This window comes from Suricata suricatta, chromosome 2, assembly GCF_006229205.1.
Source record: "Suricata suricatta isolate VVHF042 chromosome 2, meerkat_22Aug2017_6uvM2_HiC, whole genome shotgun sequence".
In the NCBI taxonomy this organism is placed as follows: domain Eukaryota; kingdom Metazoa; phylum Chordata; class Mammalia; order Carnivora; family Herpestidae; genus Suricata; species Suricata suricatta.
In genome coordinates, this window is record NC_043701.1 from 167,576,714 (window position 1) to 167,592,467 (window position 15,754).

General features: G+C 34.6%; 1 protein-coding gene across 1 annotated transcript in view; it reads left to right on the top strand.

The window, feature by feature from the left end:
• Positions 1 to 15,754, top strand: part of SMC3 (structural maintenance of chromosomes 3) — a 37,786-nt gene that overhangs the window by 9,806 nt on the left and 12,226 nt on the right. The window contains exons 4-15 of the mRNA XM_029932567.1: positions 671 to 738; positions 2,597 to 2,668; positions 3,058 to 3,137; positions 3,406 to 3,484; positions 6,794 to 6,911; positions 8,400 to 8,575; positions 9,209 to 9,289; positions 9,749 to 9,913; positions 10,620 to 10,741; positions 11,756 to 11,969; positions 14,867 to 14,970; positions 15,284 to 15,383. Coding sequence (XP_029788427.1) covers positions 671 to 738; positions 2,597 to 2,668; positions 3,058 to 3,137; positions 3,406 to 3,484; positions 6,794 to 6,911; positions 8,400 to 8,575; positions 9,209 to 9,289; positions 9,749 to 9,913; positions 10,620 to 10,741; positions 11,756 to 11,969; positions 14,867 to 14,970; positions 15,284 to 15,383 — 1,379 coding nt within the window. The remainder of the gene's footprint in view (positions 1 to 670; positions 739 to 2,596; positions 2,669 to 3,057; positions 3,138 to 3,405; positions 3,485 to 6,793; positions 6,912 to 8,399; positions 8,576 to 9,208; positions 9,290 to 9,748; positions 9,914 to 10,619; positions 10,742 to 11,755; positions 11,970 to 14,866; positions 14,971 to 15,283; positions 15,384 to 15,754) is intronic.

The window sequence follows — 15,754 nt, forward strand, 5'->3', positions numbered from 1 at the left end:
CCTAAGGTGATTATAAAAAATAACTACTCTCCACCTCCACCCTCAACATACACGTTCATACATGCATACTCAACTCTTGGAATGTCGAAGGTCTCTTGGGTGGCCTGGTAACAGGACAGCTGAGTAGAGTTCCATTTCTAGGGCACAGTGGTCCAGTTAGGTACTCTGTATGGAAGCAGCAGTGGCTCCTTACAGAAGATAAGGGCAGTGCACACAGTGCAGTAGAAGGTGGGAATCTGAACTGTTCTCCTGTGTTCCCCACTTAGTTCAGTTTCTTTTGACAAAAGTGTCCAGTTAAGGCTATGGTAGGTATATATTCTATTTTGTTATAAATATTTTGATATATATTATTTACATCTAGTGGATAAAAACAAAGTGTTAACCACTCAGTATACTTTGATTAAGAGGTAGATTTTAGTTCTGCTTCTCTTTTTGTTACCTCAGTGTTCTCTTTTTCTTCCCTTAAATGTTTCAGTGGAAATTTCTTAATATTTTTCTTAAAATTTTCAGGCTGATTGGTCTAAAATACAGGCAATTTCCTGCATATAGGAAATAGATAATCTATTTTATCTCCTGTGTTCATTATCTGATAGAAGGTATGGGAAGTTATAAATTAAGGCACAAATATTCTTTTAGTCTATACTAATATTTAATGTTTTTGTATTTTTAGCAATTCAGTTTGTTCTTAGTGATGAGTTCAGTCATCTTCGTCCAGAACAGCGATTGGCTTTGTTGCATGTGAGTGAGATTGCTTTGAGATGTTACTGACATTATGTATTTTTAAAACTATATTGTTGATTTTGGTAAATAAAATCATTTGTTCAAGTTTTAGAGCCTATGTAAACGTGATATAGTCTCCCGTAGTAAATATGATACAGTCTCTCTTAAGTGTGTTAATTCTGCTGTGGAATTTAGCCTCCTATATTAATGCATGATAAAGGATTAATTTTTATATAAATGGTAAGAAAATTGTAAGACCTTCCATATAAATGGGTGTATCTTCCATATAAATATACATTTTTTTTAAACATTTATTTATTTTTGAGAGAGATACAGAACATGTGCAGGGGAGGGGTAGAGAGAGAGAGAGGGAGACACAGAATATGAAGCAGTCTCCAGGCTCTGATCTGTCAACACAGAGCCTGATGTAGAGCTCAAACCCATGAACCATGAGATCATGACCTGAGCTGGTGTCAGACACTCAACCAACTGAGCCACCCAGGTGCCCCATAAATATAAATTCTTTATCAAGGGTATGGTCTGGTAATGCTCTGGAAACAGGCTTGCTGAGGAGAAAGAAGAGTTTGAATTTGGGAATTGGGAACTTTGAGACTCAGAACCAGAAGTTAATTGGGAGCATAGAGAAGCAACAGTTCCAAACTAAACAACGTAACATGTTATAATTTTAGTCATATTTGTACCTTAAATAGTCACATCATTTTCCAGTATGAAAGCAAGTATATAGTAATGAAAATTATTAGAATATTTTTATGGATCATTATGAATAATGAACTAAAGAAATTTTAGGATAAAAAATTATAAAAGGCTATTTAACAAAATGAAAAATTTATTTTGGTTTGAATATGGCTTATAATTAGTTTTACGATGAAAAAGGAAGATTCCTTAGTATATCTTAACAATCACTCGCACTTAGGAAGGTGATTTGTTTTTTGTTCATTTGTTTGACTGGTTTCCTATAGAAAATGTTTTTGTAGGTTTCTAAGATAGGCATTGAAAGAATAACTTCTTTAGGTATCACTCTTGATTGTATTGAATCACTACATAGTAACAGTTTCTAGAATCTGGAAATTATCTGGACTTGGTATAGAAGTGGCGGTGTCATAAATTGGTGTATATGTGACACATTAAATGTGTTTGTTTTCATAACGTATTTAACATAATATAGGACATAGCAAATTTAAAAAAATAAATAAAAGTAAGTAATTAATTTAAAAAGCCAGGGCACCTGGGTGACTGAGTTGATAAGCATCCCATTCTGGGTTTCAGCTCAGGTCATGATTTCTTGGTTTGTGAGATCGAGCCCTGTGTTGGGCTCCACGCAGGCAGTGTGAAGCCTACTTGGGATTCTCTCTCCTCTCTCTCTGCCCCTCCCCTGCTCTCACGTACACCTGTGCTTTTTGTCTGTCTCTCAAAAATAAATAAATAAATTTAAAAATTAAAAAAGCCAAGTTCTAGTAATTATATGACTTGTTATGGTTCCTTTCCAGCCATAAGTGAGTCTGTGGAACAGCCTCAGAGTTGTTGATATAAGCAAATAAGTAGAATTACGTGGGCATGGGGTCTTATGTTCTAATAAAGTGGTCTTTAGAACAAGACCTAGGTACATCTGACTTTGATATCTCTTGTGTAGTTCTCATTTTTTAAGTCAGACTCTAAAGCCATTTGGTTGAGAAGCGTTGTTATCCTAATCCAGTGTCTTTGCTCTTTTGACAAGAAGGATGTACACTAGTTTAATAGAAAATTTTCTCCATTGAATTAGGCTTATTACCATGCACTAAACTTTAAAAGTGTTTAAAGAAAAAAAATAATGTGAAAATACCACTTAAATGACAATTTTATTTTTTGCATGTTTTAGGAGGGTACTGGTCCTCGTGTTATTTCTGCTTTTGTGGAGATTATTTTTGATAATTCAGATAACCGGTTGCCGGTGAGTAATGGCTTTTTTTTTAATAGTAATAATTTTGAGAATTTTATTGATGCAGGTGATTTTTTTCCCAACCCTTGAAACATTCATAACTGTATTAAGTATAGCTCTCATAATTTAGTTTATGTTAAAATAGCTATACAGTTTATATATTCATTTTGTCTTAAAATGATAATGAACATTATAGCAAACAAGGTGTGCAAGCTGTTGTGAAAAAATATCTTTGTCATAGGAATTGATATTTTTTATCTTTAATGAGAATTAAAAATAATTCTTTGGTGAAAATTAAAATTTCAAAGTAAGTGTTATGGGCACAGACTCTAGAATGACCTTATTAACTAAAAAGTTTACCATTTTTACTATGAAATTCAGGCTTTTCCATTCTTTCTTAGATTGATAAAGAAGAAGTTTCTCTTAGAAGAGTTATTGGTGCCAAAAAGGATCAGTATTTCTTAGACAAGAAAATGGTCACGTAAGCATTTTCTTTACATTTATAATTTCTTTATGAAAAAGTAAAAGTATTTTATGTAACTCCTGTGTGGGTTATATGCGCCTCATGTTCAGCCAACCAGTATTTAGAGCATTAACAGAAGAATCAAGATTCTCTGAAGCCGATACAATAGATGGTTTAATGACTGTTCTATACTCGCTCATGTTTCTTAACCCAGGAGTTAACCGTTATTTTTTTGCTTGTTATTGGGCGATTAATCTGAAAAAATTTTTTCAATGTTTATTAACAGGAAAAATGATGTGATGAATCTCCTTGAAAGTGCTGGTTTTTCTCGAAGCAATCCTTATTATATTGTAAAACAAGGAAAGGTAAAACTGTTGTATGTCCTTTTTTTATAGAACTTGTTTTCTGAGTATATTTCCTTGAATGATGAACTTGTTTATAGATTCTAGTGGCTAAGATGAAGCAAAAATGGACCTTACTGTCTCTTGTTTTCATTGATTTATTTTGTGTCAATCTTAATATTACCTTTTATGTGGCCATGAAGTACAAAGTAAATCGATTGTGTAATGGGATTGAATTATTTCAGCAGTTAGTGGACGTTGTTTTCTTCATGACCTGTGTCACTTAATAAGATGTCCTATACTGGAAGATATTTTTGGTTTGTGAAAGTCACAATGGAAGTATTTAAGAATATTCTAGAAATTCTATGAAGATAACATTTGAAAACAAATACTTCCTTAAAGCAATATTCTGTTATGTAATATATCACATAGTTAAAATGGTGGAAAGCTTACACTACCAGAAATCTACCATAATACTACATACTGTTTTTACTTGTAGAGATTATATTCATTACAGTTTTAGTAGTTACATACTTTAGCTTGATTATTCTACTATTTCCTTATATACTTTAAACTTGTGTTTCTTAGAACATCCTCTGCATTGTTCACGTAGTTTGCTGTAGTGTTTTTTTGGACTAAGGGAAAGTTCTTTTTAAATGTCCACTTCTTATTTCATACTGGAGACATTTTTAGATTTGTGTTGAAAAGTTAGCATTCAGAAGAAGTGATTAAGAAGAGTACAGTGTTTCACATTTGGAAAATGCAGACCAAGTTTATGAAGACCATTCCAAACAAGGAATTTTTTTTTAAAGGAGGCTGACTATGGGGCACCTGGGTGGCATAGTAGGTTAAGTGTCTGACTTCAGCTCGGGTCAAGATTTCATAGCTAATGAGTTCAGGCCCTGCATTGGGCTCTGTGCTGACAGCTAAGAGCCTGGGTTTTTCTTTGGATTCTGTGTCTCCCTCTCTCTGCCCCTCCCCTGCTCACTCTCTGTCTCTCTCAAAAATAAATAAAAACATTAAAAATTTTTTTTAAAGGAGGCTGATAAGAAAGACCAATTATCTGAGTCTTCCCTGCAAACATACAGCATAGGCCCCTTTATTCATATGTTATTTCATATAAGCCGTCCATGAGTTACCTCATCTAAAAGAACATTGCCTTCGCCCCAGCCCTACACACATTTTTTTTTCTGATTTAGTTTTTTTCATAATAGTTATACTGTATTGGTCTTTATTTCTTCTTCCATTGGAATGTAAGTTCCATGAAGGCAAGACTTTTTGTTTTATTCATTGCTCTTTTCCTAGTGCCCAGCAGAATGGCATGTATGTTGTAAGCATTTATTAAATCTTTCTTAAGAATAAGTTGAATGAACATGCATAATTGAGGTAACCAATGATAAGGATCTGAAAGGGGATTATATTATTCTATACTTTTGATAGACCACATTTTCTCAGAGTTGATCTCTATGTGAAGGTTTTAGTGTAACTAACTTGACTTTTTTAATGCAGTGAGAGCATTTTTTGCATCAGTGGCTAACTTTATTTTTATGAGTATGTTAAACTTATGCTTGTTTTAAGTTGCATGGCACTTAGTTTGTACCACTTTCTGGTTTTTTGCCATATATTAAAATTCTTTTTAATGTTTGTGTATTTTTAAGAGAGAGAACATAAGCAGGGCAGGGGTAGAGAGAAGGGGACAGAGGATCGAAAGCAGGCTCTGTGCTGATAGCAGCGAGTCCGATGTGGGTTTTAAACTCGTGAACTGCAAGATCATGACCTGAGCTGAAGTCGGATGCTCAACTGACTAAGCCACTTAGGTGCTCTGCCATATATTTTTAAATAAAATTTTTAAAATGCTTTTGCTTGCTTTATTTAATGGTTACTATCCCTGTTAGACAATTATTTGGACCCATCTATATTTAAAGAATACCATTTTGGGGCACTTGTCAGGCTCAGGTGGTAGAGTATGCAACTCTTGATCTTGGAGGCATAGAACTTACTTAAAAGATAATAGTAATAATGGGGCGCCTGGGTGGCTCAGTCATTTAAGCATGTGCCTTCAGCTCAGGTCATGATCTTGCAGTTCTCAAGTTCGAGTCCTATATTAGTCTCTGCTGACAGTTCTGAGCCTGGATCTTGCTTTGGATTCTGTGTCTCCCTCTCTCTCTGTCCCTTCCCACTCACGCGCTATTTCTGTCTCTCAAAAAATGAATAACCGTTAAAAAAATTTTTTTTTAATATAGTAATAATAAAGCATACCAGTTTTGTTATACTTGTAATAGTATCATAGCTTTTTAAAAATGTAGAGTGATAGTTTCCCCTTGTAAAGATAGTTTCCCCTTGTTCTTTTATAATGGAGTTCATCTTTTTTTGTTTATTTATTTTTGAGCCAGTGCATGTGAGCTGGGTAGGAGCAGAGAGAGAGCGGAACAGAGGATTGGAAGTGAGCTCTGTGCTGACAGCAGAGAGCCCGATGCAGGGCCCAAACTTGGCAAACCTCAAAATCATGACCTAATCCAAAGTTGCACACTTAACTAACTGAGCCATCTAACCAACTGAGCCACCTGGGCACCCCCAGAGTTCATCTTCTATATCTTATCATACTGATGACAGAAAATGGTGATGGAATGTTCTTCCTTCGTTCTAAAAAAAAATTTTATAAAGTTTATTTATTTTGAGAGAGATAGAGCTCGAGTAGGGGAGGGGCGTGGAGGAGGGAGAATCCCAAGCAGGCTTTGGGAAGCCAGTACTCAGAGCCCAATGCAGGGCACACACCCACAAAACCTCAAGATCCTATGAGCCAAAATCAAGAGTCAGATGCTTAACTAAGCCACCCAGATACCCCACTTTTCCTTCATTTTCTTTTTTTTAAAGTTTTTTTTTTTAATGCTTTTTATTTATTTTTGAGACACACAGACATTGCGAGCAGGGGAGGGTCAGAGAGAGGGAGACACAGACTCTGAAGCAGGCTCCAGGCTCTGAGCTAGCTGTCAGCACAGAGCCCGACATGGGGCTTGAACCCACAAACTGTGAGATCATGACCTGAACTGAAGCCGGAAACCAGATGCTTAACTGACTGAGCCGCCCAGGCACCCCCACTTTTCCTTCATTTTTAATTTAGAGAGTCTAATTCATAAATTAGACTTATGAATGTATGAATTCTATTTGGACTTTCATTTGATAAATTTTATTTAAATGAAGGAGATATAGGCACTGTACAATTACATTATTGAAGTTATTCTCTACTTAAAACCTAGCATGTGAATACTCTCTCAAAGTAGAGTTCTTAAAGAACAGTCTATAGCTACGTAATAATTTTTCTAAAATTTTTAGATCAACCAGATGGCCACAGCACCAGATTCTCAGAGACTAAAACTATTAAGAGAAGTAGCTGGTACTAGAGTATATGATGAACGAAAAGAAGAAAGTATATCTTTAATGAAAGAAACAGGTACAATAATTGTGATTCTGCCTTATATTTGTTGTGAATTATTTTCTCATTGTATTATGATGGTTGAAAGGAGTTTGATCTATTCTCAGGAGTATACTGTTTGATAATTTGCCTGTGTACTGAGTTGAGAGAAAATTATTTTGAGACATTTTAAGGTTTGGGATTTCCAATACTCTTTCTATTTAAATAAAGAATTGCTGTTAGATAATATGCCTTTATAGGTCAACTGCTTTGTGCCTCTAACGTCCTCATTGTTAGTGAGGATAGCAGATTTGGATGCAAACCTCAAAAAACATTTCTGGGAGTATCAGCCAACATTAGGTTTTAAGTTGTTTAGGAGCAAGTAAATGGAAAACTTGGAACTTAGGATCTTCCTTAGTACATGTATGATGGAAACCCTACTTTGCTTTTCAAGTGTTATGTTCTGTCATGCCGTAGACCGTCCTGAGTTCAAAATCTGACTAATAATTAACTGACAATGTGACTTTAGCCTTGATCTGTGTGGTCTAAAACTTCTCCATCTGTCAAATTCTTTTGTATAGTTTATGGTGATAAATAGAGGAGCAAAGTAGTACCATTGGAATATAATTGGAGTTCAATATATGGCCATATAGGTAATGCTATTATAGTAAAGGTTGAGAATCAGTGACACCAATGATGTTAGGGTTTTTTAATGTTATGAGAAGGCACATTTGCCTTTAAAGGATGTTCAAGCGGAGACCTAACTACATATAAGAAATAGTAAACACTAATTTGGAAAGATGCATGCACTCGTATGTGCATTGCAGCGTTATTTACAGTTGCCAAGATGTGGAAGCAGTATGTGTCTATCAGATGAGTGTATAAAGATGTGGCATATGTATACAATGGAGTATTACTCATCCATTTTTTTAAAAATGAGATCTTACCATTTATGACAACATGGATGAATCTAGATGGTATCATGCTGAGTGAAATAAGTCAGAAAGGCATATGTTACATAAGTTCACATATATGCAGCATCTAAAAAACAAACAAAACGGAAACAGACTCATAAATATAGAGAACAAACTGGTGGTTGCCAGGGGGATGTTGCAGGGGGATGTTGCAGGTGAAAGGGACTAAGAGGAAAAACTTGCAGTTATAAAATAAGTCACAGAAATGAAAAGTATAGCATAGGGAATATTGTCCATGATACTGTAATAATGCTGTTTGGTGACAGATGGTAACTACATTTATCACAGTGAGCATTGTGTAATGTATAAAGTTACGAAATCAGTATTGTACACCTGAAATTAATATAACATTTAAAATAATAGTTTGAAAGTGTCACCATGTGTAACTGTTCTCCAATGCTTTTCATAATGAAACGTCTTGTCATTTTAGTATCTTAGATTTGATTACCACATACTATCAACTAATGCTGTAGTTCTTAAGATGAAATTTAACTCATGTTTGAAAAGACATTACATCAAAATTTTATTCATCTTCTTCACTCATTTTTTTAAGAGGGCAAACGTGAAAAAATTAATGAGTTGTTAAAATACATCGAAGAAAGATTGCACACCTTAGAAGAAGAAAAGGAAGAACTAGCGCAATATCAGAAGTGGGATAAAATGAGACGCGCCCTGGAATATACCATTTACAATCAGGAACTTAATGAGACTCGTGCTAAACTTGATGAGGTAAAATACTTACCTTTGTCAGTTAAATTCAGAGTGATTTTATTTTCATGAATACATTAATAAGCTCATGCCTCATTTCTACTTTTCAATGATTTTTAAATAGGAACTTAAGAATTTTTAAACCTTAGTGAATTCATTGGTCAGTGAATTTGTTCTTTTAGTTTATTCCAAGGAAAATGCCTAGATCTGTGTGGTCCGTGCTATAGTTGTATCTGAAATATAATCAGGTGGTGATGCAAGGCAAACCACAATGCAGAAGGCATTCATGAAGAAGGGGTGTCTGGCCCTCTCAGTCACTAGAGCACGGGACTCCCGATCTCGGAGTTCGAATTGAGAGTTCGAGCCCCACATTCTGGGTAGAATTTACTTAGTAATAAAAAGAAAAAGCTTCATGAATTTTTTTTCTCGGCTTTTTAAAATGTATTTTGTAAATAGTATTGCTGATATTTTGTCCAAAAAGGTAATACTTAAAATTAAAAGACTATTTTTAAAACCACTAAAAATTGTTTTGTAAAAACTCTGTAAGTGAATGATTTTATTTTAGGATATATTTAGAATGTTTTCTATTATGTTGTAAAGTATGAAACAAATACAAAATGAGTTAGAAATTACAGCTTTTTTTTCCTCCCCCAGCTTTCTGCTAAGCGAGAGACTAGTGGAGAAAAATCCAGACAGTTAAGAGATGCTCAGCAGGATGCGAGAGATAAAATGGAGGTAAGATTGTAAACTAGGCTTAGGTTATATAAGTAGATCCTTTTGTATCAGAATTATGGAATGATTAAAAAAAAAAGTTAAAGGGACACCTGGGTGGCTCAGTTGGTTAAGCGCCTGACTTCAGCTCAGGTCCTGAGTTCATGGATCATGAATTTGAGCCCCACATCAGGTTCTGTGCTTACAGCCTGGAGCCTGCTTCAGATTCCGTCTCTCCCTCTCTCTCTGCCCCTCCCCCACTCAAGTTTTGGTTCTGTCTCAAAAATCAATATTTTAAAAAACAGAATTATGGAGTGGTAAGTTTAAGTGAATGTCACTGATGCTGAGTATTGTAAAGACAGAAAAGTACTGGAAGTATACATAGTTGAAAGAAAAAAAAAAGGGACAGAGCTAATGGTGTCCAAACTCTGCTGTCGTACTTTTAATTGTCTGACTCATTTCTCTTTGATGCTTTTTGACTAGGATATTGAACGTCAAGTTAGAGAACTGAAAACAAAAATATCAGCTATGAAAGAAGAAAAGGAGCAGCTCAGTGCTGAAAGACAAGAACAAATTAAGCAGAGGACTAAGTTGGAGCTTAAAGCCAAGGACTTACAAGATGAATTGGCTGGCAATAGTGAACAAAGGGTGAGTTAAAATACCAAAAATGAAAGACATAAACATTCACAAGGAATTACACAAGACCATCCTTTCTGTGACAAGGATGGATGCTTACATTTTTTTAAAAGATCTAGCACATTAAAATAATTTCCACTCAAGTGGCACTTCGTACTATCTCCTTGTTTCTTTCACTTAAAAATTAACTTTGTGGGAGGCCAGGTTGGCTCAGTTGGTGAAGCATGCAACTCTTGATCTCAGGGTCATAAGTTCTAGTCCCATGTTGGGTATGGAGATTACTTAAAAATAAAATCTTTAAATAAATAGGCAAATAATAAATAAAAGTTTTGTGTTATAGGATTAGTTTTCTCATGATTACTTTTCATTAGGTAATATTTTATGCTAGACTTAAACACAAAATTTTTAAATCTTAAAAATTTTAAGATTGCATTTTTACTGGGGGTGGGGGCCGTCGGTGCCTGGGTGGCTCAGTCAGTTAAGCATCTGACTTTGGCCCAGGTCATGATTCGCGAGTTTGAGCCCATGTCAGGCATATCTATGCTGACTCCTCAGAGCCTGGAGCCTGCTTCAGATTCTGTGTCTTCCTCTCTCTCTGCCCCTCCCCCACTTGCACTCTGCACCTCTCTCCCTCTCCCTCTCTCTCTCTCTCTGTCAAAAATAAACATTGAAAACAATTCTTTTTAATTAAAAAAATTGCATTTGTACTTCTTTATAGAAACGCTTATTAAAAGAGAGGCAGAAGCTGCTTGAGAAGATAGAAGAAAAGCAGAAAGAACTGGCAGAAACAGAACCTAAATTCAACAGTGTAAAAGAAAAAGAAGAGCGAGGAATTGCTAGGTATGGGATTTCTTTCACCAACATTTCTAACTTTTTATGTAGTTTCTCTCTAAAACCCAAATTGTTATGAGTTAAGACACAGGGCAAAAGTTAAATCCCATTTCAAAGTAATAGCCTATATTAAAAAACTACTGTGGGCCAAGTGTTATGTATACATATTGCATACATTTATTTTTCTACTCAGAAACTCTAGTAAATCCACATTATTCTCATTGTAAGTTCGACAAACTTGAGGGTGTGAAAAGTGAACTCACCTGAGACAACATAGTGAGATATTGTTGGACTTCTTAAAGCATGAATGGTGTTTGTTTTTTTTTCTTTTTTCCCACATGACATCTTATTCTGTTACATCCTATTTCCTTTTTGCATTGTTTTTTTAATATCTAGAAATTTTCATATCTATCTGTAGGTGGGACATGCCAGCTTTTACTGATTTCATTGTTTAGCACATTACTGTGTTTATGTGCTACCTATATTTTGTTGAATATTTATTTCTTTTGCCCATTTTTTTCTGATTTTTTTTTCCCTGTTTGGTAGGATTGTATGAAATCTAGATACTAGTATTTGTCCTATTTATTATAAATGTTTTCTCTGTCTTTCTCTTGCCTTTTAACCTTTTTTCCCCTTGCCTCTTAACCTTGATAATTGTAAGGAGTTGAAAGTGTTTATATAGTTACATATAGTTGGAGCATTTTTTAAAATTCCTGAGATAGGATAGTAGAACTGTCTCTAGCTTTGGTGACTAACCCAGACCTGGAGTAAATACATTGTCTGCCTGAAGTCCTTAGGATATGGGCTATTTTACCTTTAACTGTGACTTTTCAAAATAAAATTTATGTTACATTGTACTACTTTGAGGAGCTCTATTAGATACCAGTTTCTTTTTATATATTTTTTATAAAATTTAAAAAAAATGGTTCTTGTTTCTATGTACTTTTGACATACTGAATGCAGTTAAACTTGTTTATTTCCTAGTCTTTTTTTTAATCCATTCCTTTTTTCTGTCTTGTATAGATTGGCCCAAGCTACCCAGGAAAGAACAGATCTTTATGCAAAGCAGGGTCGAGGAAGCCAGTTTACATCAAAAGAAGAAAGGGATAAGTGGATTAAAAAGGAACTCAAGTCGTTAGATCAGGCTATTAATGACAAGAAAAGACAGATTGCTGCCATCCATAAGGATCTGGAGGACACTGAGGCAAATAAAGAGAAAAACCTGGAGCAATATAATGTAAGAAGTTTTATAGCTGCTTTGTGAAAATCTTTCAGAAGACCTAAACATGTGCAGTTTCATCTACTTAAGTTTTCTTTTCAAACAGTTTACATTGCTATTCTTAAAATATATATAAGAAACAGGTAGTTAACTTAGAAAAGACCAGCACTGGGGCACCTGGGTGGCTCAGCCAGTTGAGCGTCTGACTTTGGCTTAGGTCATAGTCTCACAGCTTGTGAGCCCTGTGTCGGGGTCTGTGCTGACATCTCAGAACCTGGAATCTGCTTCCGATTCTGTCACCTTCTCTCTAACCTCTCCCTCTCGCATTCTGTCTCTATCTCAAAAATAAATAAACATAAAAAAATACCACCACATTTAAAAATTTATATAATAATATTCATACATATAAATTAATAAGTACATGGTAGTTTTCCTTTTCAAGGAAGATTTTTTCCATATCAGTGAGTGTTCATGTAGATTGAGTATATTTTAAAATGTATTTTTATGAATTGGTAGAATGTACCTGAACTACCCTTAATTTTAACATGATAAGTCTAAAATACAACTTTAGAGTAACTTATTTAAATTTTTCCTTCATCTTTATATTCTTTCATAATTTTCTGTCAATTTAATAACTTACTATAGAGTATTTTTTTGTTGGTTATAAAGTAGTGGTGATTTTATAACATTTTCTAAATGAATTAAACATTATTTACATGCTTAGCATTTCCTTAAAAATTGAAGTAGAAGATAAAACCATTTCCAGAGTAAAAAAGAATCTGACATTATTCAAAATGAGAAAGGGGGAAAATGCTTTAAGTGTTACGTGTGGCTCTATATAGATAACTGGAGGGTGATGGAAGTGATGAGAAGGGAGTGTAGGACAGGGGTAGGGTGAAGACGGTGTGTACGTACATGCGCAGAGGAACCCTCTTGCCCCATGAAATCTGCACCCGTTTGTTACTGATTTATCAGAAAAGCCATAAATGCATAGAATTTTAATACATGTGTGTATTTATATTTTGTAAGTAATACATATATTTATAACATCTAAAGATATACTTATGTATTAAGTATTTTGTTTAAACAAGTAAATGTATGCTCATGTACTAGTCTTTTTTTTTTCTTTCCAGTTTTTCTTTTTTAAGACTATTTTTAGAGCATTTTTGGGTTCACAGCAAAACTGAGAGGAAGGTATAGAAATTTCCCATGTACCTCCTGCCCCCACACATGCGTAGCTTCCCCCGTTATCAACACCCACCAGCAGAGTACATACCAGTCTTTTGATGTAGAGCCTGAGGTGTTTGAGTATGAGTAGTGATTGGAGTTCCCAAGGACTTTTTTGTTATGAGCCACACATGTATAATTCTCCTTAAAGTTGGATGAAAACAGAATTCAGGATTCAGTCTAGGGTCATGTATTGCATTTAATTGTCATGTTTCTGTTCTCTTTTTTAATCTGGATCAGTTCCCTAGTCTTATTTTGACTTTTGTGGCTTGATATTTTGAATTACTGTATTTTGTTATAAAGTATATATTACAAGTTAATACATGCATTTATGTGTTATATAGTTATCTACCCTAATCTTTTAGAGTTGATTTCCTCATTTAATTAAATTTTTAGTGAGTCACCTTTAAGTATATCCAAAACTGAATCAAGTTTTTAAAGAAACTGCTCTTTCCTTTGTCTTCATATTCTCAGTTTAATACCTAATGTAATCACAGCTTGAACAACAACAAAATGAAAACATACTGGGGAGCAAACACAACTGTCTCAGTACTCATAAATTACTAGTAGTGGGGCCCTTGGTAGCTCAGTTGGTTGAGCATCTGACCCTTGATTTTGGCTCATGATCTCAGGATTCGTGGATTTGTGAGATCGAGCCCCACATCAGGCTCTGTGCTCTGAGCACAGATTCTCTCTTTCTGCCCTTTTCCTGTTCACATGTATACACTATCTCAAAATAAATAAATCTTTAAAATTTAATAAATAGCTGGTAGAAAAGTGACCAGGGGTAATAGACAATATCTCTTAACCTCAGAATTCCAATGTCAGGATACTATATGGAGGGAAAGGAAAGCACAAGTTGATCCAGGTAGTTATGTGGAAAGTCATTATTGTAGTTGTTAGCTGTGATAGCTACATGTCCTTTCTTGGAATAAGAAAATGTGTTTTTTTTAGTTTATGGAAACAGCCTCAACAAATGCTTTTTTGAAATAGCCTTGGTGATGAGCCAAGATTTTTCACTAGAGTTTTTACTCATTCATTCTCAAGCTTGAACTTCATTATTTTCCAGTATTTCAGCCACCCTTTTCCACTGGTGAAGTCTGACCTTTATACTGGATAGAGATGATTTTATAGTGCTAATTACATTATGTGGAATAGTTTTTGCTTCTTAGTATAATCCCAGATCTCTTGTGTTCTACTGTTGTGTGTAGAGGGAGTGGTGTGAAGAGTATTCACTGCAGTGTTTTGAGAATTTGTGAGTGTATTTTTCTAAAATTTTATAGCATGTATTATACAAGTAGAAAGGCTTAGATCATTAGTGAGCAAGTTAAATTATAGCAGTATTTTATAGAGTAATTCATTTCATGGTTTTTATGTTTTCTCTTGATGTGCTCTTGTCTAAAGGAACTTTTTAAAAAATAGAATTGGATTTTTTAACGGCTTCATTAAGGTACAGTTGGCATACAGTAAATTGCATGTGTTTAAAATGTACCACTTGCCAAATTTTGATGTATGTTTATATCTGTGAAATCATCACCACAGTTAGGATAACAAGCCTGTTCATCACCTCAGAATGTTTCCCATTCCTCCCTCCTGTGCTGTCCCCTAGCAACAACTGAGCTTTCTGTCACTGTGGATTCGTTTGCATGAAATTGGATTTTAAATTTGAGTTATTTTTATTTCCATAGAAACTGGATCAGGATCTTAATGAAGTCAAAGCTCGAGTAGAAGAACTGGACAGAAAATACTATGAAGTAAAAAATAAGAAAGATGAATTACAAAGTGAAAGAAAGTTAGTATAGATTAAAATATGCCTTAATTTTTTTTTGAGTAATGCTGGTTACTGGGTATTAAATGGTTATTAAATCGTTAATGAACTAGCAGCACCTGGCTGACTCAGTCGGTGGAGCATGTGACTCTTAATCTCGGGGTTGTGAGTTCAAGCCCCATGTTGGGTATAGAGATTACTTAAAATCTAAAAAAGAAGTTATAAATGAACTACTCAAGCTTGATTTTTTTTCCAGTGTTTTATCCTAAATTATATACTGTTGGTACATCTTCTTCATGCTTTTAAAATTAAAGACAGTCTAATTTTTATTGATTAGTTACTTGTGGAGAGAGGAGAATGCAGAACAGCAAGCACTTGCTGCTAAAAGAGAAGATCTTGAAAAGAAACAGCAACTTCTTAGAGCAGCAACAGGAAAGGTGGGCAGGTTCTTTTCATTACTTCAGTTTACATTGAGACAGTTATTACACAAAAATTTATTAGTTTTCAGGCTGTAAGTTGTTGGTTCCAGATAATAAATAAGAGTGCAAGTCACTTGTCCTATAAAATTGAAATGATGGGTCTTGTTTAAGCACCCTTACTACCATCCATGCTATCAATGATAGCACTTGTGATATTTAGATGAAGAGCCTATTTTTAACATTAGTATCATAGGACAGAACCCATAATATAAAAGTGTTTCATATAGTTGGCATTTTTCAAGGGGGTGAGGTATTGTTGGGGAGGGTGTTTAGTTTAATCTCTGGAATATTTTTTTAATGTGTAGAGTAATAGGTTTATTTCTTAGCAG